General features: G+C 42.2%; 1 protein-coding gene across 3 annotated transcripts; it reads left to right on the forward strand.

Annotated features, from left to right (window-relative positions):
* The first annotated feature begins 2,490 nt into the window (after positions 1-2,490).
* Positions 2,491-13,748, forward strand: LOC125441189 (sterile alpha motif domain-containing protein 9-like). Of its 3 annotated transcripts, none has more exons than XM_048511583.1 (3): positions 2,491-2,732; positions 7,036-7,104; positions 8,077-13,748. In XM_048511583.1, the coding sequence occupies exons 2-3, from the start codon at positions 7,091-7,093 to the stop codon at positions 12,857-12,859; spliced, it is 4,797 nt and encodes a 1,598-aa protein (XP_048367540.1). In that variant the 5' UTR covers positions 2,491-2,732; positions 7,036-7,090; the 3' UTR covers positions 12,860-13,748. The 3 variants fall into 3 exon arrangements, with proteins under 3 accessions (XP_048367540.1, XP_048367541.1, XP_048367539.1); XM_048511584.1 differs by lacking the exon at positions 2,491-2,732 and adding an exon at positions 6,571-6,613; XM_048511582.1 differs by lacking the exons at positions 2,491-2,732; positions 7,036-7,104 and adding an exon at positions 7,118-7,517.
* Positions 13,749-18,046: the final 4,298 nt, after the last annotated feature.

Below are 18,046 nucleotides of genomic sequence, written 5' to 3' on the forward strand. Positions count from 1 at the left end.
GGTTTAGGGAGAGGACAGGTCTCAGCAGGGTATAATCAGTGGTGGGATCCAGAAATTTTAGTAACAGGTTCCCATGGTGGTGGGATTCAAACTGTGATGTAGCGCCAATGGGGCTGGGCGGGGCACAACGGGGGCGTGGCCAGGCATTCCGGGGGTGGGGCATTCCTGGGGGGGGGCTGTGGCAAGGACACAGCTGCTGCGCTGGTCCTTGGGCGGGAAACGAATGCACGCAGGCGCAGGCTGCCACGCACGTCGGTGCACCTCCTGCTAGACTGCTTCAAGTTCTGCGTGCTACTGCTGAGAGGAGGGGCGTAACTAAGGCAAAAATCAGGTGGCAAAATCACCAATTAGTAACCCCCTCTCGGCACACACAAATAATTAGTAACCTACTCTCAGGAACCTGTGAGAACCTGCTGGATCCCACCTCTGGGTATAATGTACCCTCCAAAGAACCCATTTTTCCAGGGGATCAGATCTCTGTCATCTCGAGTTGAGTTGTAATTCTGGCCCCTACCTGGTGGAATAAGCTCCTCAGTGAGATCAGGGCCCTTCAGGACTTGAATGAATTCCACAGGATCTGTAAGACGGAGCTTTTCTACCAGGCATTCCCATCTAGCCAGCTGACCTGATGATCATTATTATTGGCCTCCCATGAGTGCAGAATGGGAGGGGTTTTTTGCCATCTGTGGTTGGTTTTGCTGTTTTAGAAGAAGCGTTTGGATTTATATCCCCCTTTCTCTCCCATAGGAGACTCAAAGGGGCTTACAATCTCCTTTCCCTTCCCTCCTCACAACAGACCCTGTGAAGTGAGTTGGGCTGAGAGAGCTCAAAAGAAATGTGATTAGCCCAAGGTCACCCAGCTGGCATGTGTTGGAGTGCACAAGCTAATCTTGGTTCACCAGATAAGCCTCCACCCAGCGGAAAACATACCAGATATGCCGCCCTGAGCCCTGCTGGGGGGGGGGGGGCAGGATATAAATACAAATATAAAATAAATAAAATAAAAATCCTCCCCCAACAAAAATTTTCTGGCTACTGGTCTGGGAGGAAGTAAAGAAGGAGGGAATAGGATAGCTGTTCCTGCAAGTTTCTTGCAGGTCCCCACTTGTAAATTAGATTACACAGTCCCAAAGTCAGGGTGAGGAGGAGGGTGAGGAGGAGGAGGAGGAGGAGGAGGAGAAGGAAGACAAGGAGAAGGAGGAGAAGGAGAAGAGGAGGAGTCTCCTATAGGGAGACTCAAGGTGGCTTACAAGCTCCTTTCCCTTCCTCTCCCCACAACAGACACCTTGTGAGGTAGGTGGGGCTGTGTGAGGTAGGTGGGGCTGTGAGAGTTCCAAAGAACTGTGTCTAGCCCAAAGTCACCCAGAAGAAAGTCTCTGGGCTGTGGGCTCTCACTCACAAACTGCAGACAAGTTGTGTTGCACCCTGCCAAGATCTCTCATCTTCACAAGCTCTGATAAGCCACTTTTCCTCATAGTCATAGTTGGAGAAGTCACACAACACTCAAGGTCAAATACTACATCAGATTATGGCAATTCTTCTGATGGCTACCTTCCTCTGTCTTTATGGGCTTTTCTACTTTAGAACATCTGCTTCAGAAATTATCCACACTTTTAGGAGAAAAGTATCTCTGCTTCTTGATTTACTTCCCTCCTTCTTTTGTTCTGTTGCCCAACTACCGCTCACCAACATCTATGTCGAAATCCCCTCCCTCTAGTGGTCAGTGCCTTCTAAGCCACGTAAAGATAAGTCACAAACTTTTAAATAATAAATTAACATTTTTACCAGGCTTACACAAACAACAGTACAGTAAAGTGCCTTTTTGGGTGCTGATTCTGCTGAACTTCACATGCAATCTGAAACTTTGTTATACATTATATTTCAAGCAACTGATGTGCCTTTACCTTGGGTTGAGAAACAAAATTATGCTTTTAAATTGATTACCATTCCTAATGGTGTTTACAGTTTCAGAAGATGAATCTAGGAAGCTTCAGAAAAGGCCAGATCAAGATTTTGAAAGGCTCTGAATGAGGCTACCAAACACATTATAATTTCTGTCCATATATGAAAGACTTACTATGTAGCTATGACTTACTGTACAGATAATTCTATCCATATATGAAAGACTTAAAATACATTTTAAAAAATAAGATTGTTATTGTGAACTAACATTTTATATCAGCATGGTGTTAATGAATTGCCAAAGAAACCTCTCCCAGACATGGATTCCTAGTATTAGATCCTTTCTAGTAGATTCATACTCTAGTTTACAGGATACTTGCGGCTTTTTAACACTACCGTATCTCAGTATACAGCTACTAATGAGCTTGGCTAACGGTGGTTGGGAGTGTGATCTGCATGATTTGTTCAGGAAAAAATGGGTGGGAGAATTTGAAAAACTGCCAAATAGTTCTATCACTGGTCACATGACATGTAGCTTGTTAAAAAACGTTTCAGTTTCCTGCACTCCAGCAGACTTGCTTTGCTTAATGTACTGTCAAAGGCTTTCACGGCCGGATTCAACTGGTTGTGGGGGGTTTTCTGGCCTCTGTGGCCATAGTCTGGTAGACCTTCTTTCTAACGTTTCACCTGGATCTTTGCTTTGCTTATTTGGTTCAGTTTTCTCTTCTCTTTTTCACAAGAACAGCAAGAAAAAAAGATCCTTTGGTTTGCAAACTGAACAAAATTTATTCATCAAGCTCCTGGAGGAAGGAAGCCACACAATCATCTTGGTAAGTGGCCAAAAACAAATATTTTAAAGATGTCTTTTTTTAGAAGCTAAGCAAGCTAACCATGGAGCATCCGGTTGACTTTTAATAAGTGGTACAAAAGTGTTCTCAATGTTACTGCAAAATGAGATTGCTGTGAAACAATCCTGTTTAGTTCTTAGCTGAATCGAGGAGCAATTCGAGCAACACTTTTGTAAATGGGAACATAGCTGACGGTACTCTGAATAATATGTCTTGGGTGCTGAAAAGACAAGTTGAAAATATTTGACTTCAAAACAACATTTGGTTTGGTATAATGGTGATCTGCTTTGCTCCTTTGTTACCAAAACATCTGCCTGTGAGAATTCTGCTTCAGAGAATTCAATTTATAAATACTTTTTTTAAAAAATACCCTTTCATACTTTTAATGAGAATATGCCAAACAGTACAAAGGACATGAAGACAAACAAACAAGTCACCCAGCAAGAAATTGGCAGAGCATAGTTGAAACTGCACAGCAAAAAAGGATTTACTTTCAGTTTCCATTTCTAGAACTAGCTCTCTGAGACAGAACACTTCCATTCACCTAAAGCATTCTTGCCCTTCCTTTGACAAAGTAATGAGAAAATCTATACACATGGAAGTACAGTAGAAGTACCCAAAATAATGAATGAAGAAAAATAATTTTAAGTGGACATCTAATTGATGAGGCTGGAATCCTTTCCAAAGGCATGTGGGAACATGTCCCTGACCTGCCATTTAGTGGGAGTTCATGACTATGATGGAGAATTGTACCATTTGATCTCCTTATGCAATGTTTGTTAGGGTATCCAGCCCTCAAGTGGGCTCTGGATAGCTCCCAGGATTACAGCTGATCTCCAGATGACAGATCTGTTCCCCTGGAAATAATGGATGCTTTGATGGGGGGAGACCATGACACGCATTGTACCCTAAATCCTGCCCTCCTCAGGCTTAGGGTTGTCAGCTCTGGGAAATTCCTGGAGATTTTGGTAGTGGAGTCCAGGAAGTGTGTAGTTTGAAGTGGGGAGAAACTTTATTTAGGTGTAATGCTATAGAGTCCACCCTCCAAACAAGTCATTTTCCCCAGGTGAACTGGTATTGTTACCGCCCAGGAAAATAGCCAAAATATTTTCCTGAAGTCAAGTTACATGGCTACACTGGCTCCATGTCAGGACGCAGAGACCTGTGTGGTTCAGAAGCCTCCATGAGGCTTGCAAAGGACGTAAACATGTAATTGTACCAATGTTATATGGTTTCCCCCTTGCCTTTGCCCTTTTTAGATATGAAAAAAGCCCCTTTTGTGTTGAATTTATGATTTGCCCACTGTTTGAGGTTATACTTTAGTTAGGTTCCCCAGCTAGTTTAAGGTTTTATTACTGTTAACTTAGGAGATTCTTGCCTATAAGTATATGTCTTTATTCCTTAAAGTTTCCCTAATGTTTAAGTGTAAGAAAAGTTATTTTGATATTTGTGCTATTAGTAAAAGCAGTAGCCTATAGAAGCTGATATTAAGGGACAAGGAAGTCAGCCCTGGAATGCAGCTTAGACCAACACCCAGCCAACTCCTTAGCAAAGACAAAAGATCCTCTTTGGTTTTGCTAATTAAAAACTGATAGCAGCACCCAGAGGTTCCAGCCATTGGAGGACATGTCGGAACCACCATTGGACAGTTTGAACTCCCCTTTGTTTCAGAGATGAGACGCAGGAGCCTCAGGACATAACTGAAGGAAACAGTCATCTGATAAAGGAGATAGCTGGGTGTGGCAACGAGCCCACCTGGATTTTCTGAATGGACTTTATTTGCTATCCCTTCAGCATCATTGCAAGATCTCGCGGGAAGACGTCTGACAGCGGGATTTCGTAATCCCATTCAAAAGTTGTAATTGCATCTTCTTTTTGTATTGTTGTTTTCTTATTGGTGTTTGGTAAGGGACTTGCCCCCTTACCTCCCCTTTCTACCTGCCCCCTTGCCCCCTTTGATGTTTGGGAATAAAAGTTCTTGCGCTTGTTTGCAAGGCATGATTCTCCTGCCCGAGCTGTGACCATCACCTCCAAAAAAATCCTTTGCTTTGAAGAACGCCGGCTTCCTGCGCCTCATTACGTTGCTGAGCTGAAATAACTTATTGTTACCCAAGCTGCAGCGGTAACAGTATCTGCACTTTGAAGATCAGTTGTAATTTCATTAGACCTCTAAGCCCCATCTAGTAGTTGGCAACTCTGGGATACAACCCTAAATGTCCAGGAATTTCACAACCCAGAATTGGGAATTGTAGTGCATCCTCTGTCCTAAGTATGTGATCATATCATATGCATATTATTTAGTACATTTATGACCTTTCCTCCAAAGAGGTAGGGAAAGTAATCATAGTAGCTTTATCACTTCATAACTCTCAAGAATTTCAAGGCTATGACAGACCAAGTCATTCGGTGAGAAGGTTGCCTATCTCTGGGTGTAGAACCTTTTCACAGTAAGCAACAATAATTGAATGTAAAGTGATCTGTCATCTATTTCCAGATGTTCTCTAAATCCTGTTTTGTTTGGTATTCCCAAGGACATAGGTAATGGGGGGGGGGTTCTTGGGTTCAACCCCCCCATTACATGTCTGAAGCTCCACCCCCCATTTGTGGGGTTTTTGTATTTTTAGTTTTTTTATTTTTGGCCTGCAGGGGGCGTTGGTTTTAGGCTATAAGCACCAAAATTTCAGGGATTTGTTGGTAGACTCTCTTGATGATATCACCCAGGTTTGGGGAGGTTTGGTTCAGGGGGTCCAAAGTTATATACTCCCAAAGGGGGTGCCCCATCTCCCATTGTTTCCAATGGAAGCTAATATGAGATGGGGGCTACAGATTTGAGTGTCCATAACTTTGGTTCCCATGAACCAAACTTCTCCAAACCTGGATGGTATCATCAGGAGAGTCTCCTACTGATACCACCCAGGTTTGTGAAGTTTGGTCAAGGGGGTCCAAAGCTGTGAACTCCCAAAGGGGGTGCCCTCATCCCCCATTGTTTCCAATGGGAGCTAATAGGAGATGAGGGCTACACATTTGAGGGTCCATAACTTTGGCTCCCATGAACCAAACCTCACCAAACCTGGGTGGTATAAGCAGGAGGCTCTCCTAAAGATACCCGGAAATTTTGGTGCTGCTAGCTTAACAATTGCACCCCTGACAGCAGGCACCCCTCAAATTTCCCCAGATTCTCCTTTTAAATCCACCCCCTTCGGCATGGATTTAAAGGGAGAATCCGAGGTCCCCAGTTTAAACATTGAAAGTGATACTGTTTAAGGGTGGGGGATAATCCACCCCCAAATAGCATTACTTTCAATGTTGTTTTAACCGGGGACCCCAGATTCTCCCTTTGAGGTGGATTTACAAGGAGAATCTGGACTCTCTAGTTTAAACACCATTGAAAGTGATGCTGTTTGGGGGTGCATTCCAGCATCACAGCAACTGCCCATTGGGGGGGTGGGGGTGCAAAACTCAGATTTTGCACTGGGCTCCATTTTCCCTAGCTACACCTCTGCCTGGAGGGGAGTGCAGAAGGGACTGCTGGCTTGGAGCCCAGCCGGTGGAGGGAGGGCAGGGGAGTCTGCCACGGACAGCTTCTTTTGTAAGCACTGAGGCTAGGGGGCGTGGCTTTGGGAGGTATGGCCACACCTCCAGGGGTGGGTGGGGGCATGGCCCTGCCCCCGGACACCCCCCCCATAAAAATCTATACCTACGTCCCTGGGTATTCCCTTACTAACTCTTATTTGCCCTTCTCCCTGTTTGTACGTATAAGTATTTATATGTTTTATTTAACTGGTTTTAATGTTTTATATATGTATGTATATACTCTAAGAGTCAAGTTAGCATCAACAGCAAATTCAAATTAGCATCCAGAGGTAAGGTTTTAGCTACTGGTATCTGAAAGTGTATGGAGGAAGGCAGCATGGTACAGCCTGATCTTGTCAGATCTCAGTAGTTAAGCAGGGTCAGCACTTGGAAGGGAGACCACCAAAGAGAAGAAGGCAATAGCACACCACCTCTGATTGCAATTTGCCTTGAAAGCCCCTGCTGGGGTTGCAATAAGTTGCCTGTGACTTGACAGCACTGTACATGCACACATTTGTAAGTGTCCAAAAGCTGTGGTATATACATTATGGCTGGAAAGTGGGGAAAATAATTTGAGTTCAATATCTCATTGATTTTAAACTCCCTCGTAGTTTTCAAAGGCAATTTATACACTCTTACTTCATGTGTACTCTCCTTTCCTTACTAAATGTACAAAAATGTTGGGAAATGTATCCTTTTTTTTCTTTTTCAGGATACACTAAGAAAGAATAGCAGGACGTTGCATCGTTAGAGAGAAAAACTCAAGTATGGGGAAGAAAAGGTATATTTCACAGAAAGAGTGCCAGTGGTCCATTTCGCACAAGACATCTGTGGAACATCTTAAAAAGAGGTGACTGCCTCTTTTCACACTGCACACCCAAAATAAGGCCTCCAGGGGACGTCTTAAAAAGAAGCAGTTTCTGGTATGCTTTCCAGACTGCAAAAGCATCAGAGGAAAAGAGACTGTTTTCTGCCCACCCACGTCAGTTTCATCCTCAGCTTGCACCTGATATTTTGTGTGTAGCTAAAAGGATTCTCTCTCCCACTATTTGCTGAAGGACACCTTTTTTAGCATCCCCAGGATGTCTTGTTTGGAATATGCGGAACGGACCATAGAAAACTGCCATAGGAATGCCATAGAAAACTGATAATGAGAGAATGAAGAATGAGGGTGTCCCAATTTGTTCAAAATCTGTGAGTCAAAATCTATACCGTAGTTCTATTCAGAAGTCAGGAACAAGTTGCAATGTGCTCATCATGGCCTATTCTTGGATCTACTTTTGGAAGTCTTTGATTAAGCTACCATTTGCCCTGACATCCAAATGTGATCATCCTACCCTAGCAGAGGGAGGGGGAGGGGAGGCAGGGGTGGCATACAGGGGAGGGGAGGGAGTGGGGGGTGGGATGCAGTGCATTTTGTGCATCTGGGGGAGGGCCCCAGCATCTGGACCTGCCCCACCCACCCACTACCGGAGGGAGGGAGTAAGGGGTGGCATGCAAGGGAGGGGGAGGGGGCCCAGCATCTGGACATGGCCCACCCACTCTAGCAAGGGGAGAGGGAGGGGACATGAAAAGTAAGAGGAGGGAGCGGAGGGAGGGAGGGGTGGCATGAAAAGGAAGGGAGGGATGGAGAGGGGTGATGCAAAGGATGATGCAAAAGACAAGCATACTTAGCATTAAGCACATATGTAGGCAGAAAATATTGTGTACAATTTGTTTCTTTTTTTCAAATAATGTTTGTTTGTTTTCAAAGGGCTAAAAGCAAAAATATTGAAAAAAATGACAAGCAAAATTTGCCTGAAAAAATTGAAGACTGGACCAAAGAACATGTGAAACAATGGGTGACAAATGATCTGAAGCTTGAAGAGAAACATGGCACTGTCCTTCTTCAGCAAGATGTGACAGGCACCATTTTGAAGCTTTTGTCAAAGCAAGACCTCATCGATATGGGGATAACTTATGGCCCAGCTATACAGATTATTCTTGCTCTAAAGGAGAAACAAGATCCCAGTGAAGTTACTGGCAAAGACCTCAGCGCAGAGACTCTTGAGGCTAAATCTTCCATGGAAAACAGAGACAAAGGAAGAATGGAAGAAAATGCCCAGGAGAAATCAAAGTCAACTGATGCCTCTGAATCACCAGAACTTGCAAAATCTGAACAAACACTGACTACAATTCAAGAAAAAACGGACAACTTGGTTGGCCAGGAAAATGAAAATGACCCACTTCCAAACAGACAATCTTGCTTGCCATATCCTTTTGATGACTTTCACAGCGGTCACCGTTATATACAACATCATGTTCTCAGCATTCCTGAGACAGGACCACTTAATCTCATCGAGCCAGCTCATGAGTTTAAACTTTTTACAGATGCAGTAAAGAATGCATTTGAAGAGAATTTAAAAATGAAATTTTGCAATGAGGTTTTCAGGTTTGCTGCAGCCTGCATGAATTCCCGCACTAACGGTACTATTCATTTAGGAGTACGAGACAAACCTCATGGGGAAATCGTTGGAGTGAAAGTTGAAAACAAAGAGATATATATTTCTTATTTTAATACAATGATAAAGAAATATTTTGAAAATGTTGTGGATGTTGCAAAAAATTGCATTAGGGAACCAAGGTTTGTGGAAGTCTTACAGCAAAATAATACCACGTCAGAGACATTTGTTGTTGAAATAGATGTGGTTCCAAAACATTCTCAATGTCAATCTAAATATTTCCCTAGTAAAATATTCGACTACAATGCAAAAAAATGGGAATCATGTTTCTTTATAAGGGATGGTGCTTCTTCCACAAACCTTCCTGAAAATGGTAAAGAACGTAAATTGTTTATATCCAAGTTGGACAAATTAGCAGCGTCACGAAAGGAAGCTGAGGAAGAATATAGAGAAAAAGGGAGGAAGAGGGATGATGAGGGTCGCAAACTGGTGAGCTTACTCACTGGAAACAACAACTTGCTAGATAACTCCTATTATGACTGGTATATTTTAGTCCTAAACAAATGCCACCCTTCTAATATACAGCATGTGAACTTTTTGCAGGAAATAAAGTTATTTGGTGTTCTGGAGTTTGATCCCGAGTCAGAAAGCAGTGGTGTGGTCAAAGCATTCAGAGAAAACCGAGCAGCAAACCTTCATATTCCAAAGCAATATCAAAAGCCTGAGAATTTAGCTTCAGAAATAACTGAAGAGCTGAATCTTTATCAACAACCAAGCTGGATTTTCTGCAATGGTCGGTCAGACCTGAGTGGTGAAGCATTTAAGCCATTAAACCCTAATCTGTGGCAACAACAGAGGGCTGCCGAGGTCCGAAAACTGATTTCATTTATTTCCCGTCCAGACATAATGCCAAGAGGGAAGTTTTTGGTAGTGTTTCTCTTACTATCCAAAGTGGAAGATCCAGGTGATCCTATGATTGAAGTATTTTGTACATTTTATCAAGAGCTTCAAGGACTTGATGACATGCTGTGCATTTGTATTGGGGAAAAAACTTACCAGTGCTGGAAAGACCTCTTGCAAGCCAGATTTATTGAACCAGATGCCTTAGCAAGCAGGTGCATATCTAACTTGAGCCTGGAAATGGTGAATGGTACTATCCTGAAATTAAAGTCTGTGACACAAACTTCTCAGAGGTTTTTACCATCCAGAGGACTTTCCTCTTCAGTTCTCTCAAAGAAAGACGAAGATTGCATGACTGCACTGGAAATACTTTGTGAAAATGAATGCAAAGACACAGAGATTGAGAAAGATAAGGATCGTTTTTCTCAATTTAAAAAATCCCATGAAGAGCATTTTTATAGAGGTGGGAAAGTGTCTTGGTGGAATTTTTATTTCTCCTCCGAAAACTATAGTTTACCTTTCATTAAACGAGACACGTATGATAAACTTGCAGAATTAATTGAATCAGAATCCCAGTCCCTGAGACAATCTCCTACAAAAATCATCAACCTCTTCCATCATCCGGGTTGTGGTGGTTCAACTTTAGCTATGCATATTCTTTGGGAAATGAGGAAGAAATTTAGATGTGCCGTTCTGAAAAACAAAACAATTGATTTTGCAGAAATTGGAACACAAGTGACCACCTTAATCACATATGGGGCATCAAACCAGTCTGATTATTTGCCTGTTTTGCTTCTTGTGGATGACTTTGAAGAACAAGAAAATGTCTACTCACTGCAGCATGCTATCCAGTCTGCTGTAACTGAAAAAGGTATTATATATGAAAATCCTCTGGTCATTATCTTAAATTGTATGCGATCACAGAATCCCGGAGAAAGTTCAAAGAGCAACAGTCTGAACAGTATTGCTCTGAAGCAAAATCTAAGTGTGAAAGAGCAAAGAGCTTTTGAGGAAAAACTGAAAGAAATTGAAAAGCAATATGAGAATCCTGAAGATTTTTATTCATTTATGATTATGAAAACAAATTTCGACCAGCAGTACATTGAAAACGTTGTCAAGAATACATTGAAAGGTCTTGACATTACAAGCAAGCAAGCTCAACTTATTTCCTTTCTGGCCCTGTTAAATTCTTATGTTACAGAGTCGACCATCTCAGTCTCACAATGTGAAGAATTTTTAGGAATTAGCACGAAAAAGGCTTTCTGGGGGGGAGAAAGCTTAGAAGACAAGATGGGAAGCTGTTCCAACATAATAATACAAAATGAAATTCGGGAACATGGCCGCTACAAAGGGGTACAGATTGGTCACTTACTGATTGCCAAACAGTGTCTAGAAGAATTTAAACAAACATATGGATTGACTAAAAGTGAGATTACACTCTCGCTGTTACAAAATAGTTTATTTTATGACACTGGCATAGGGAGAGACAAAATACAGCAAGATGTGCAAAGCATGCTGCTTACAAGACACCGAAAGGAACATGGAGATCACACAGACACATTGTTTTCCCCATTAATTGAAGCCATTCAAAACGAAGAACGGGGAACCGAAGTTGTAAGGGTATTAACAGAAGGAACCCAAAGATTTAGCCAGAATGTATTTCTTAGTCAAGCTTTAGCAAGGCATTTCTACATTAAGGAGAAAAATTTTGGTTGTGCACTAGAATGGGCGCTTAAAGCAAGAAAAGGTGCACCTAGCAATTCATTTATATCAGACACTTTGGGACAAGTATATAAAAGTGAGATAAAGTATCGACTAGAGGAAAATGCACAGAAATCTATCATAAGTGCTGATGTTCTGAAGGATTTATTGAACCTTGCCAAGAATGCCTCAGAAGCATTTAAAGTATCCCAACAACAAACAGAAAATAAAGAGAGTGAAAGGGAAGAATTTCAGATTACTAAATATAAAAGAAGGTACGAAATATACAATACGTCTGGTTATCTGGGGGAAATAGAAACTGGGTTGTACACTATAGAAATTCTTGGATGTACTCCTCTGTTCCGTGAAAAAGATGAACTTTCTAGAAAACTTCTCATTCACTTCTTATCAGGAAACCAGGGTATCCCCAAATCCACATGGAACACAGGAAGTGAAGAATATATATTGATTCTTGAAGAGTATGGGAGCTATTTAAGTACCTTGCAAGGAAGTTTTAAAAAAGCATTTGACTTCTTTGAGATCTACTTTGTTTTTCTGAAGCCAAAGAACCCTGAAAAAGAAATTGTTGAGCTCAAAATACGCAAGAAGGTTCAAGAATTGTTCAAAAAATATGTAGAAATATTTTGCAAGTCTGATATGAACCTGCTGATGAACTCAAAATTGAGTTCTTCTTTGCAAGTGGAAAATTATAGGAAGAGTTTAGAGGGTTCAAAAGCAGACAAGTTTTCTGGGATTTTGGAATATCTCAGTAATCATGAAAAATCTGCAAGCAAACTGGAGGACATACTAAAGAAGTATGCAGTTTTGATTACTCAGAGCTCTACCAAATATTTGCAAAGGGACAAAATGAATTTTATCTTAGTCAACATAGTTCTCCATTGCCTGAAGCCAAAATCCAAGATGGTGAGACCTTTTTCAGACCTGAAAGAACAGCTCAAAACAATCCTACAGTCAGTAGGCCCAGAGCACCGATATGCAGAACCGTACTTCCTAGCTTCCTTGTTGTTCTGGCCTGAAAACCAAAAGAAGCTAGATAAAGATTCTAAGCTAATGGAAAAATATCTGAGTTCATTAAGGAAAGCATTTAATGGGCAGTACTGGCAAATGTGTCGTTCCAAACAACCTATAGCGTTTTTCTACCTTGGAAAAAGCAACGATTTGAATAAATTTATTTACAGAGGGAAAATTGATCAATCTTTCTTGACCTTGCCCAGCCAGGAGCTGAGTAACCTGTGGCAAAGTGGAGAGATATGGAGGGAAAGGAATGCTAAAGCCCCTTTGCTCCGATTGACTGGGAAGGCCGAAGATAATATGATATATGTGGATTTTGGTGTTGATGAAGACATCAGAATACCAGCACGACCTGTTTTCTTAGGGCAGTTAAAAAGTGGCCGAAGCATAGAAAGAGTGTCCTTTTATTTGGGTTTTTCCATTGGAGGCTTGATAGCCTATGACATAGAAATCATTCAGTAGCTTTTAAAACTGTTCCTTCGACTCTGTAAGTGGAATGTAGCATCTTTTTGTCCACAGTAGCTACAAGTGGCATGTCCTATGTGTACAGAAACATCTACCATAACAACTGCACATGCTACATCTCCTGACTTTAAAGGAAAAGGATTCCATATGCATCTGCAACAGAGCTAAAGTGATGTTCCCTCAGGCTGCAAAATGAATCATAGTGATCCCTATTTCCACTGAAGATGCCTATGGGTAATCACAGCTATTGTTGGTAGGAGGGAGCAAATAATGACTAGAGAATAGATTGTCTTGACTGTTAACTATTGATATTTCTGTCTGGCACAAATTATTCTATTAATCCTTTCATGAATACTTTCATACTATTTGTTATTACCACAGCTTGTGATAGTGCATGTTAAAGGACAATTTCATTATGGTATCAAACCTGTTACATGTCTTCTGTCTGACTGCAAACAGAAAGGTTGTTTTTATTCATCATAAAACCAGTCCCTGATAGTTTCACCAGAAGAACATATTTTTCTCTGGTACTTAATATTTCTTCTGTTTAGAAATAGGTTTTGATGTGGATGACAGAAAGGAGCAATTCATGTTCAGCAAAGAATTGTTAAAAAATTTATCCCCACACATGATTCGGTATTGTACAAGCTCATACCTGTCACTCATGCAAAGCTCTAAAGAAGCAATCCTAAGCAGGTTTACTCAGAAGTACATTGATTTTATTCAATGGTAATTACTCCCAGGAAAGTTTTATTAGTATGGGACTCTAAAGGAGACGTGGAAATAAGTACTGCATTGGTCATCTAAGAAGCTGGACCTTTCATACAATGGTATATGGATGGACACACGTTTTAGACCAAGCTAAACCTTTCCACTTTTTGGTATTGGTCTAACACAGGGGTCCCCAAACTACAGCCCGGGGGCCAAATGTGGCCCCCTGAAGGCATTTATCCGGCCCGCCAGGCATGGCGGCGATGGCTCCATTCATGTGCAGTGGGGGCTCGAGGGAGAGGAGGAACCGGCCACAACAGCTGTTGATTGCAATTACATGATGGCACCCCCAAATCTCCATGAATTTTCTGACCCAGAGTTGGAAACCTTACACATGGCAACTCCTGCTCCGCCCTTCCCTCTTGGCTACTCCATGTGTTGCTCTCAGGCTTTCTGTTCCACCTCACTCCCATTGGCATCAGCCAGGCTGGTGAATCGCTCGCTGGCTGCTAGGGAGGGAGAACCCAGGAAGATACCTAATCCTGGGTTAGATGGAATGCTTCATTGGCAAAGTTCTGCTTTTTTTTTTACAGGGGAAGGTATTCCACAGCCTCCCCAACAATATTTGGAGCCCATCCTGTACTTGACATACTTTGGTCACTGTTCTAAAAATAGACCATGACAGAAAGGCTGAAAGGTGAAATCAAACATTTACAATCATTTGTGCATAGGAATTTGTTCATAGTTTTTTTTAGTCCGTCCCTCCAACAGTCTGAGCGACAGTGTACTGGCCCCCTGTTTAAAAAGTTTGGTGACCCCTGGTCTAACATATACCAGGTAGGAAGTATGCAAGAACACTTTAATAACAAACAGAAGTGGCAAAACACTGATTCGTTAACTCATTCTGAGGAGTGATCTGTCTGTCCCCATGTCATTTGACTGTTCAGTGGAACCAATAAGTTGTGCCTCTCTTAACCTGCCTAACTGAGAACAGGTCTGACCTTGTCTTGAAGTTCTAAAATGGCTGTCTTGCATTCCCATTGTAAACTCTGTATTCCTATCAAATCATTACTAACACTTATGTGTAGGTATCTTCTTGTATTCTTTTTTACACTAAAGTAATGATAATAAACTTTTTAAAATTAATTTGTATATTGCCAATGTCTATCAATGTGGGAACGTTTAATTGTATGAAATAGGGTGGAGGTGAAGAGAACCAGAATAGGAATCATGCCAAAACTTTCCTCTGAAACTAGGAGTGGTTGCCCACATTCAAATTAATAGTTATACTTAGATTTATTAAGTCAATGGTTAATCCTACGTAGACAGTAATAATCTTTCCATTTTATAAGTTATGCATGATGATGGTAGATAATACAGATTCGATTTTTAGTAGGTTTCATACAATCTAATAGGCAGGTAGGCTCACCCAAGAAGCAGGCGCCTGGCTAGTGCCCCCAAAGAGGCTTCCTGGTGGCATGGGGAGGCTCAAAAAGTGCAAAAGCCTCCCTGCCACCAGAAAGCATCTATAAGCCACAATAGATCTATGCCACCATTTCAGTGGCTTAAGTCTTAAATGCGACCCACCGGCATAACACCGACAAAGGAGAGGAGGGAGATCATTAACATCGACTCTTCCACTGGCCATGCCCCGGCCCACCCCTGCTATGCCAGGATTGCCCCTCCACCAGCGTAAGTGCTCCCAAGAGCGGATTTGCCACCCCTCCCTCTGGATGAAGCTCTCAGCTAGATAATTTTAAATGAATATATTTTATACCCAGGTCTGTGAGTACCAGTAAAGAATCCAACATAGTGGTGGGGGGCTACAAACATGCAAGAAAAATACCTCAAAGTAGCAGGCGAAAGGCTACACAACTTATTCTGGTTTCATAGAATCGCACAGTTAGAAGAGACCACAAGGTTCATCCAGTCCAATCCCTGCCATGCAGGAACACATAAAGCACTAACAACAGATGGCCATCCAGTATCTATTTAAAAACCTCCAAAGAAGAAGAAGAAAAGATTTATATCCCCACTTTCTCTCCTGTAAGGAGACTCAAAGGGAGTTACAAACTCCTTTTCCTTTCCCCCTCACAACAAACATCCTGTGAGGTAGGTGGAGCTGAGAGAACTCAGAAGAACTGTGACTAGCCCAAGGTCACCCAGCTGACGTGTGTTAGAGTGCACAGGCTAATCTGAATTCCTCAGATAAGCCTCCACAGCTCAAGTGGCAGAGCGGGGAATCAAACCTGATTCCTCCAGATTAGAGTACACCTGCTCTTAACCACTGCTGAAGGAGACTTCATCATCCTCCAAAGCAGCATCTTCCACTGTCAAACAGCCCTTACCATCATAAAGTTTTTCCTCATATTTAGATGGAATCTCTTTTCTCATAGTTTGACTCCATTACTCCATGTCGTAGTTTGTGGAGCAGCAGAAAACAAGCTTGCTCCCTCTTCAGCATGACAACCCTTCAAATATTTAAACATAGCTATCATGTTACCCTTGAACCCTCCTTTCTCCAGACTAAACATACCCAAGCACCCTAAATGTCTCCTCACAGGGCATGAATTCCAGATCTTTTACCATTTTGGTCACCCTCCTCTGGACATGCTCCAGCTTGTCAATATCCTTCTTGAATTGTGGTGGGAGAGGCCTCCGTCTGTATCTCTCCGTCTGTATCTCTCATTGAAACCAGACTCATCTTAAAAATATTTACAGAACTTGGGTGCTGTGTGGTTTCCGGGCCGTATGGCCGTGTTCTAGCAGCATTCTCTCCTGATGTTTCGCCTGCATCTGTGGCTGGCATCTTCAGAGGATCCTCTGAAGATGCCAGCCGCAGATGCAGGCGAAACGTCAGGAGAGAATGCTGCTAGAACACGGCCATACAGCCCGGAAACCACACAGCACCCAAGTGATTCCGGCCGTGAAAGCCTTCGACAATACATTTACAGAACTATTTGGGTGTATGCGTGTGTATGCTAAGTGTCATCAAGTTGCTTCTGATTTATGGCGACCCTATAAATTAAAGTCCTCTCAAATGTCCCATTGTTAACAACCCTGGTCAGGTCTTGCAAGTTGTGAGCTGTGGCTTCCTGTATACAGTCAATGACAATTTAAAACATGCCTGATAAAATTGCTTTATAAAAACCTATAAAATCATCCCCTGTCCCAAACATAAATCATAAAAGCAATTTTTAGAAGAGTTAGGAAAAAACAGAGTCTAAATACAAAACAGTTTTAAACATTGGTTACAAAGGAGGGGTCATTGAAGGAATGCCATACAAAACAAAATAGTTTTTACCTGCTGGCGGAAGACAGTAATAATAATGAACAGACGAACCTCCCTGGATTTTACAAAACTAGGAATCTTCATGAAAGGGAAGCTGCTAAGATGAAGACTTAAGTAAGGCCATGAAGCAGACTAGTCTGGCTTCAACTACACAATAAACATGTTTGATCTCTTCTGAGGAAATGAATTAGTTAACTGGCATATATTTCAAATATTTAGTTTGAGGGCAGGCCGGGCTCATAATATTGACATTACAGTGCACTGGTATTTCTTGCAGACACTACAGATACGGCTTACAAAGTACTTTTGACTTGACAGCAGTTCAATACACTCCTACTTTTGAACAAGCATGTATGAATAAATGAACAAAGACTGACCAGTATAGCACCCATCCTAACATCCAGATTTTTCCTGTAGGTGTCAGTATAACACTGTATACTGAATTTCTCTTGACAAACTTCGGTCCCTGTCTCTTTTTTTCCAATTCTACTGCTAATTGTTCGGATATTCATAAAGTCTAATGCAAATGTATTACCTTGTAGATCTATTAATTTATAGTCATTAACTTTTAGGCAAGGAAACCTGAATCTTCAGTGACAGAAATGCTTGCTGAACTGATACAGCTATAGACACTAGAACAGGGGCAGGGAACCTTTAACACTCAAAGAGCCATTTGGACCTGTTTTCCATGGGAAAAGAAAACACTTGGAGCCGCAAATAATTTTTGACATTTAAAATAAAGATAACACTGGATATATTGGGGTTTTTTACCTTTTACTCCGCTCATTCTGAGAAGCGCATGGATGCGTCTGCCCTGCTGCCTGCAGGGCGGGCAAGGTTGGGGCCAGCAGCTCAGCCTCGCCGGCCACCGGGAAAGCGCCCACCCTGCTCCAACGGGGCAGGCAAGAGGGGAAGCCCGCGGTACAGCCCAGCCGGCTGCGGGCAGTTGATGCACCCGCCCTGCTGCCTGCAGGGTGGGCAAGGATGGGGCCAGCGGCTCGGCTCGTGGAGCCGCAGTGCAAGGGCAGAAGAGCCGCATGCAGCTCTCAAGCCGCAGGTTCCCTACCCCTGCACTAGAATGTTGCCTTCTAAATTTATATTTTGCCTTCTAATATAAATATTAATATCTATGAAGAATAAGAATCATTTTGCTAGTTACAGTCTATATCTTTTTAAGTGTC

Source organism: Sphaerodactylus townsendi, linkage group LG11, assembly GCF_021028975.2.
Source record: "Sphaerodactylus townsendi isolate TG3544 linkage group LG11, MPM_Stown_v2.3, whole genome shotgun sequence".
NCBI lineage: Eukaryota > Metazoa > Chordata > Lepidosauria > Squamata > Sphaerodactylidae > Sphaerodactylus > Sphaerodactylus townsendi.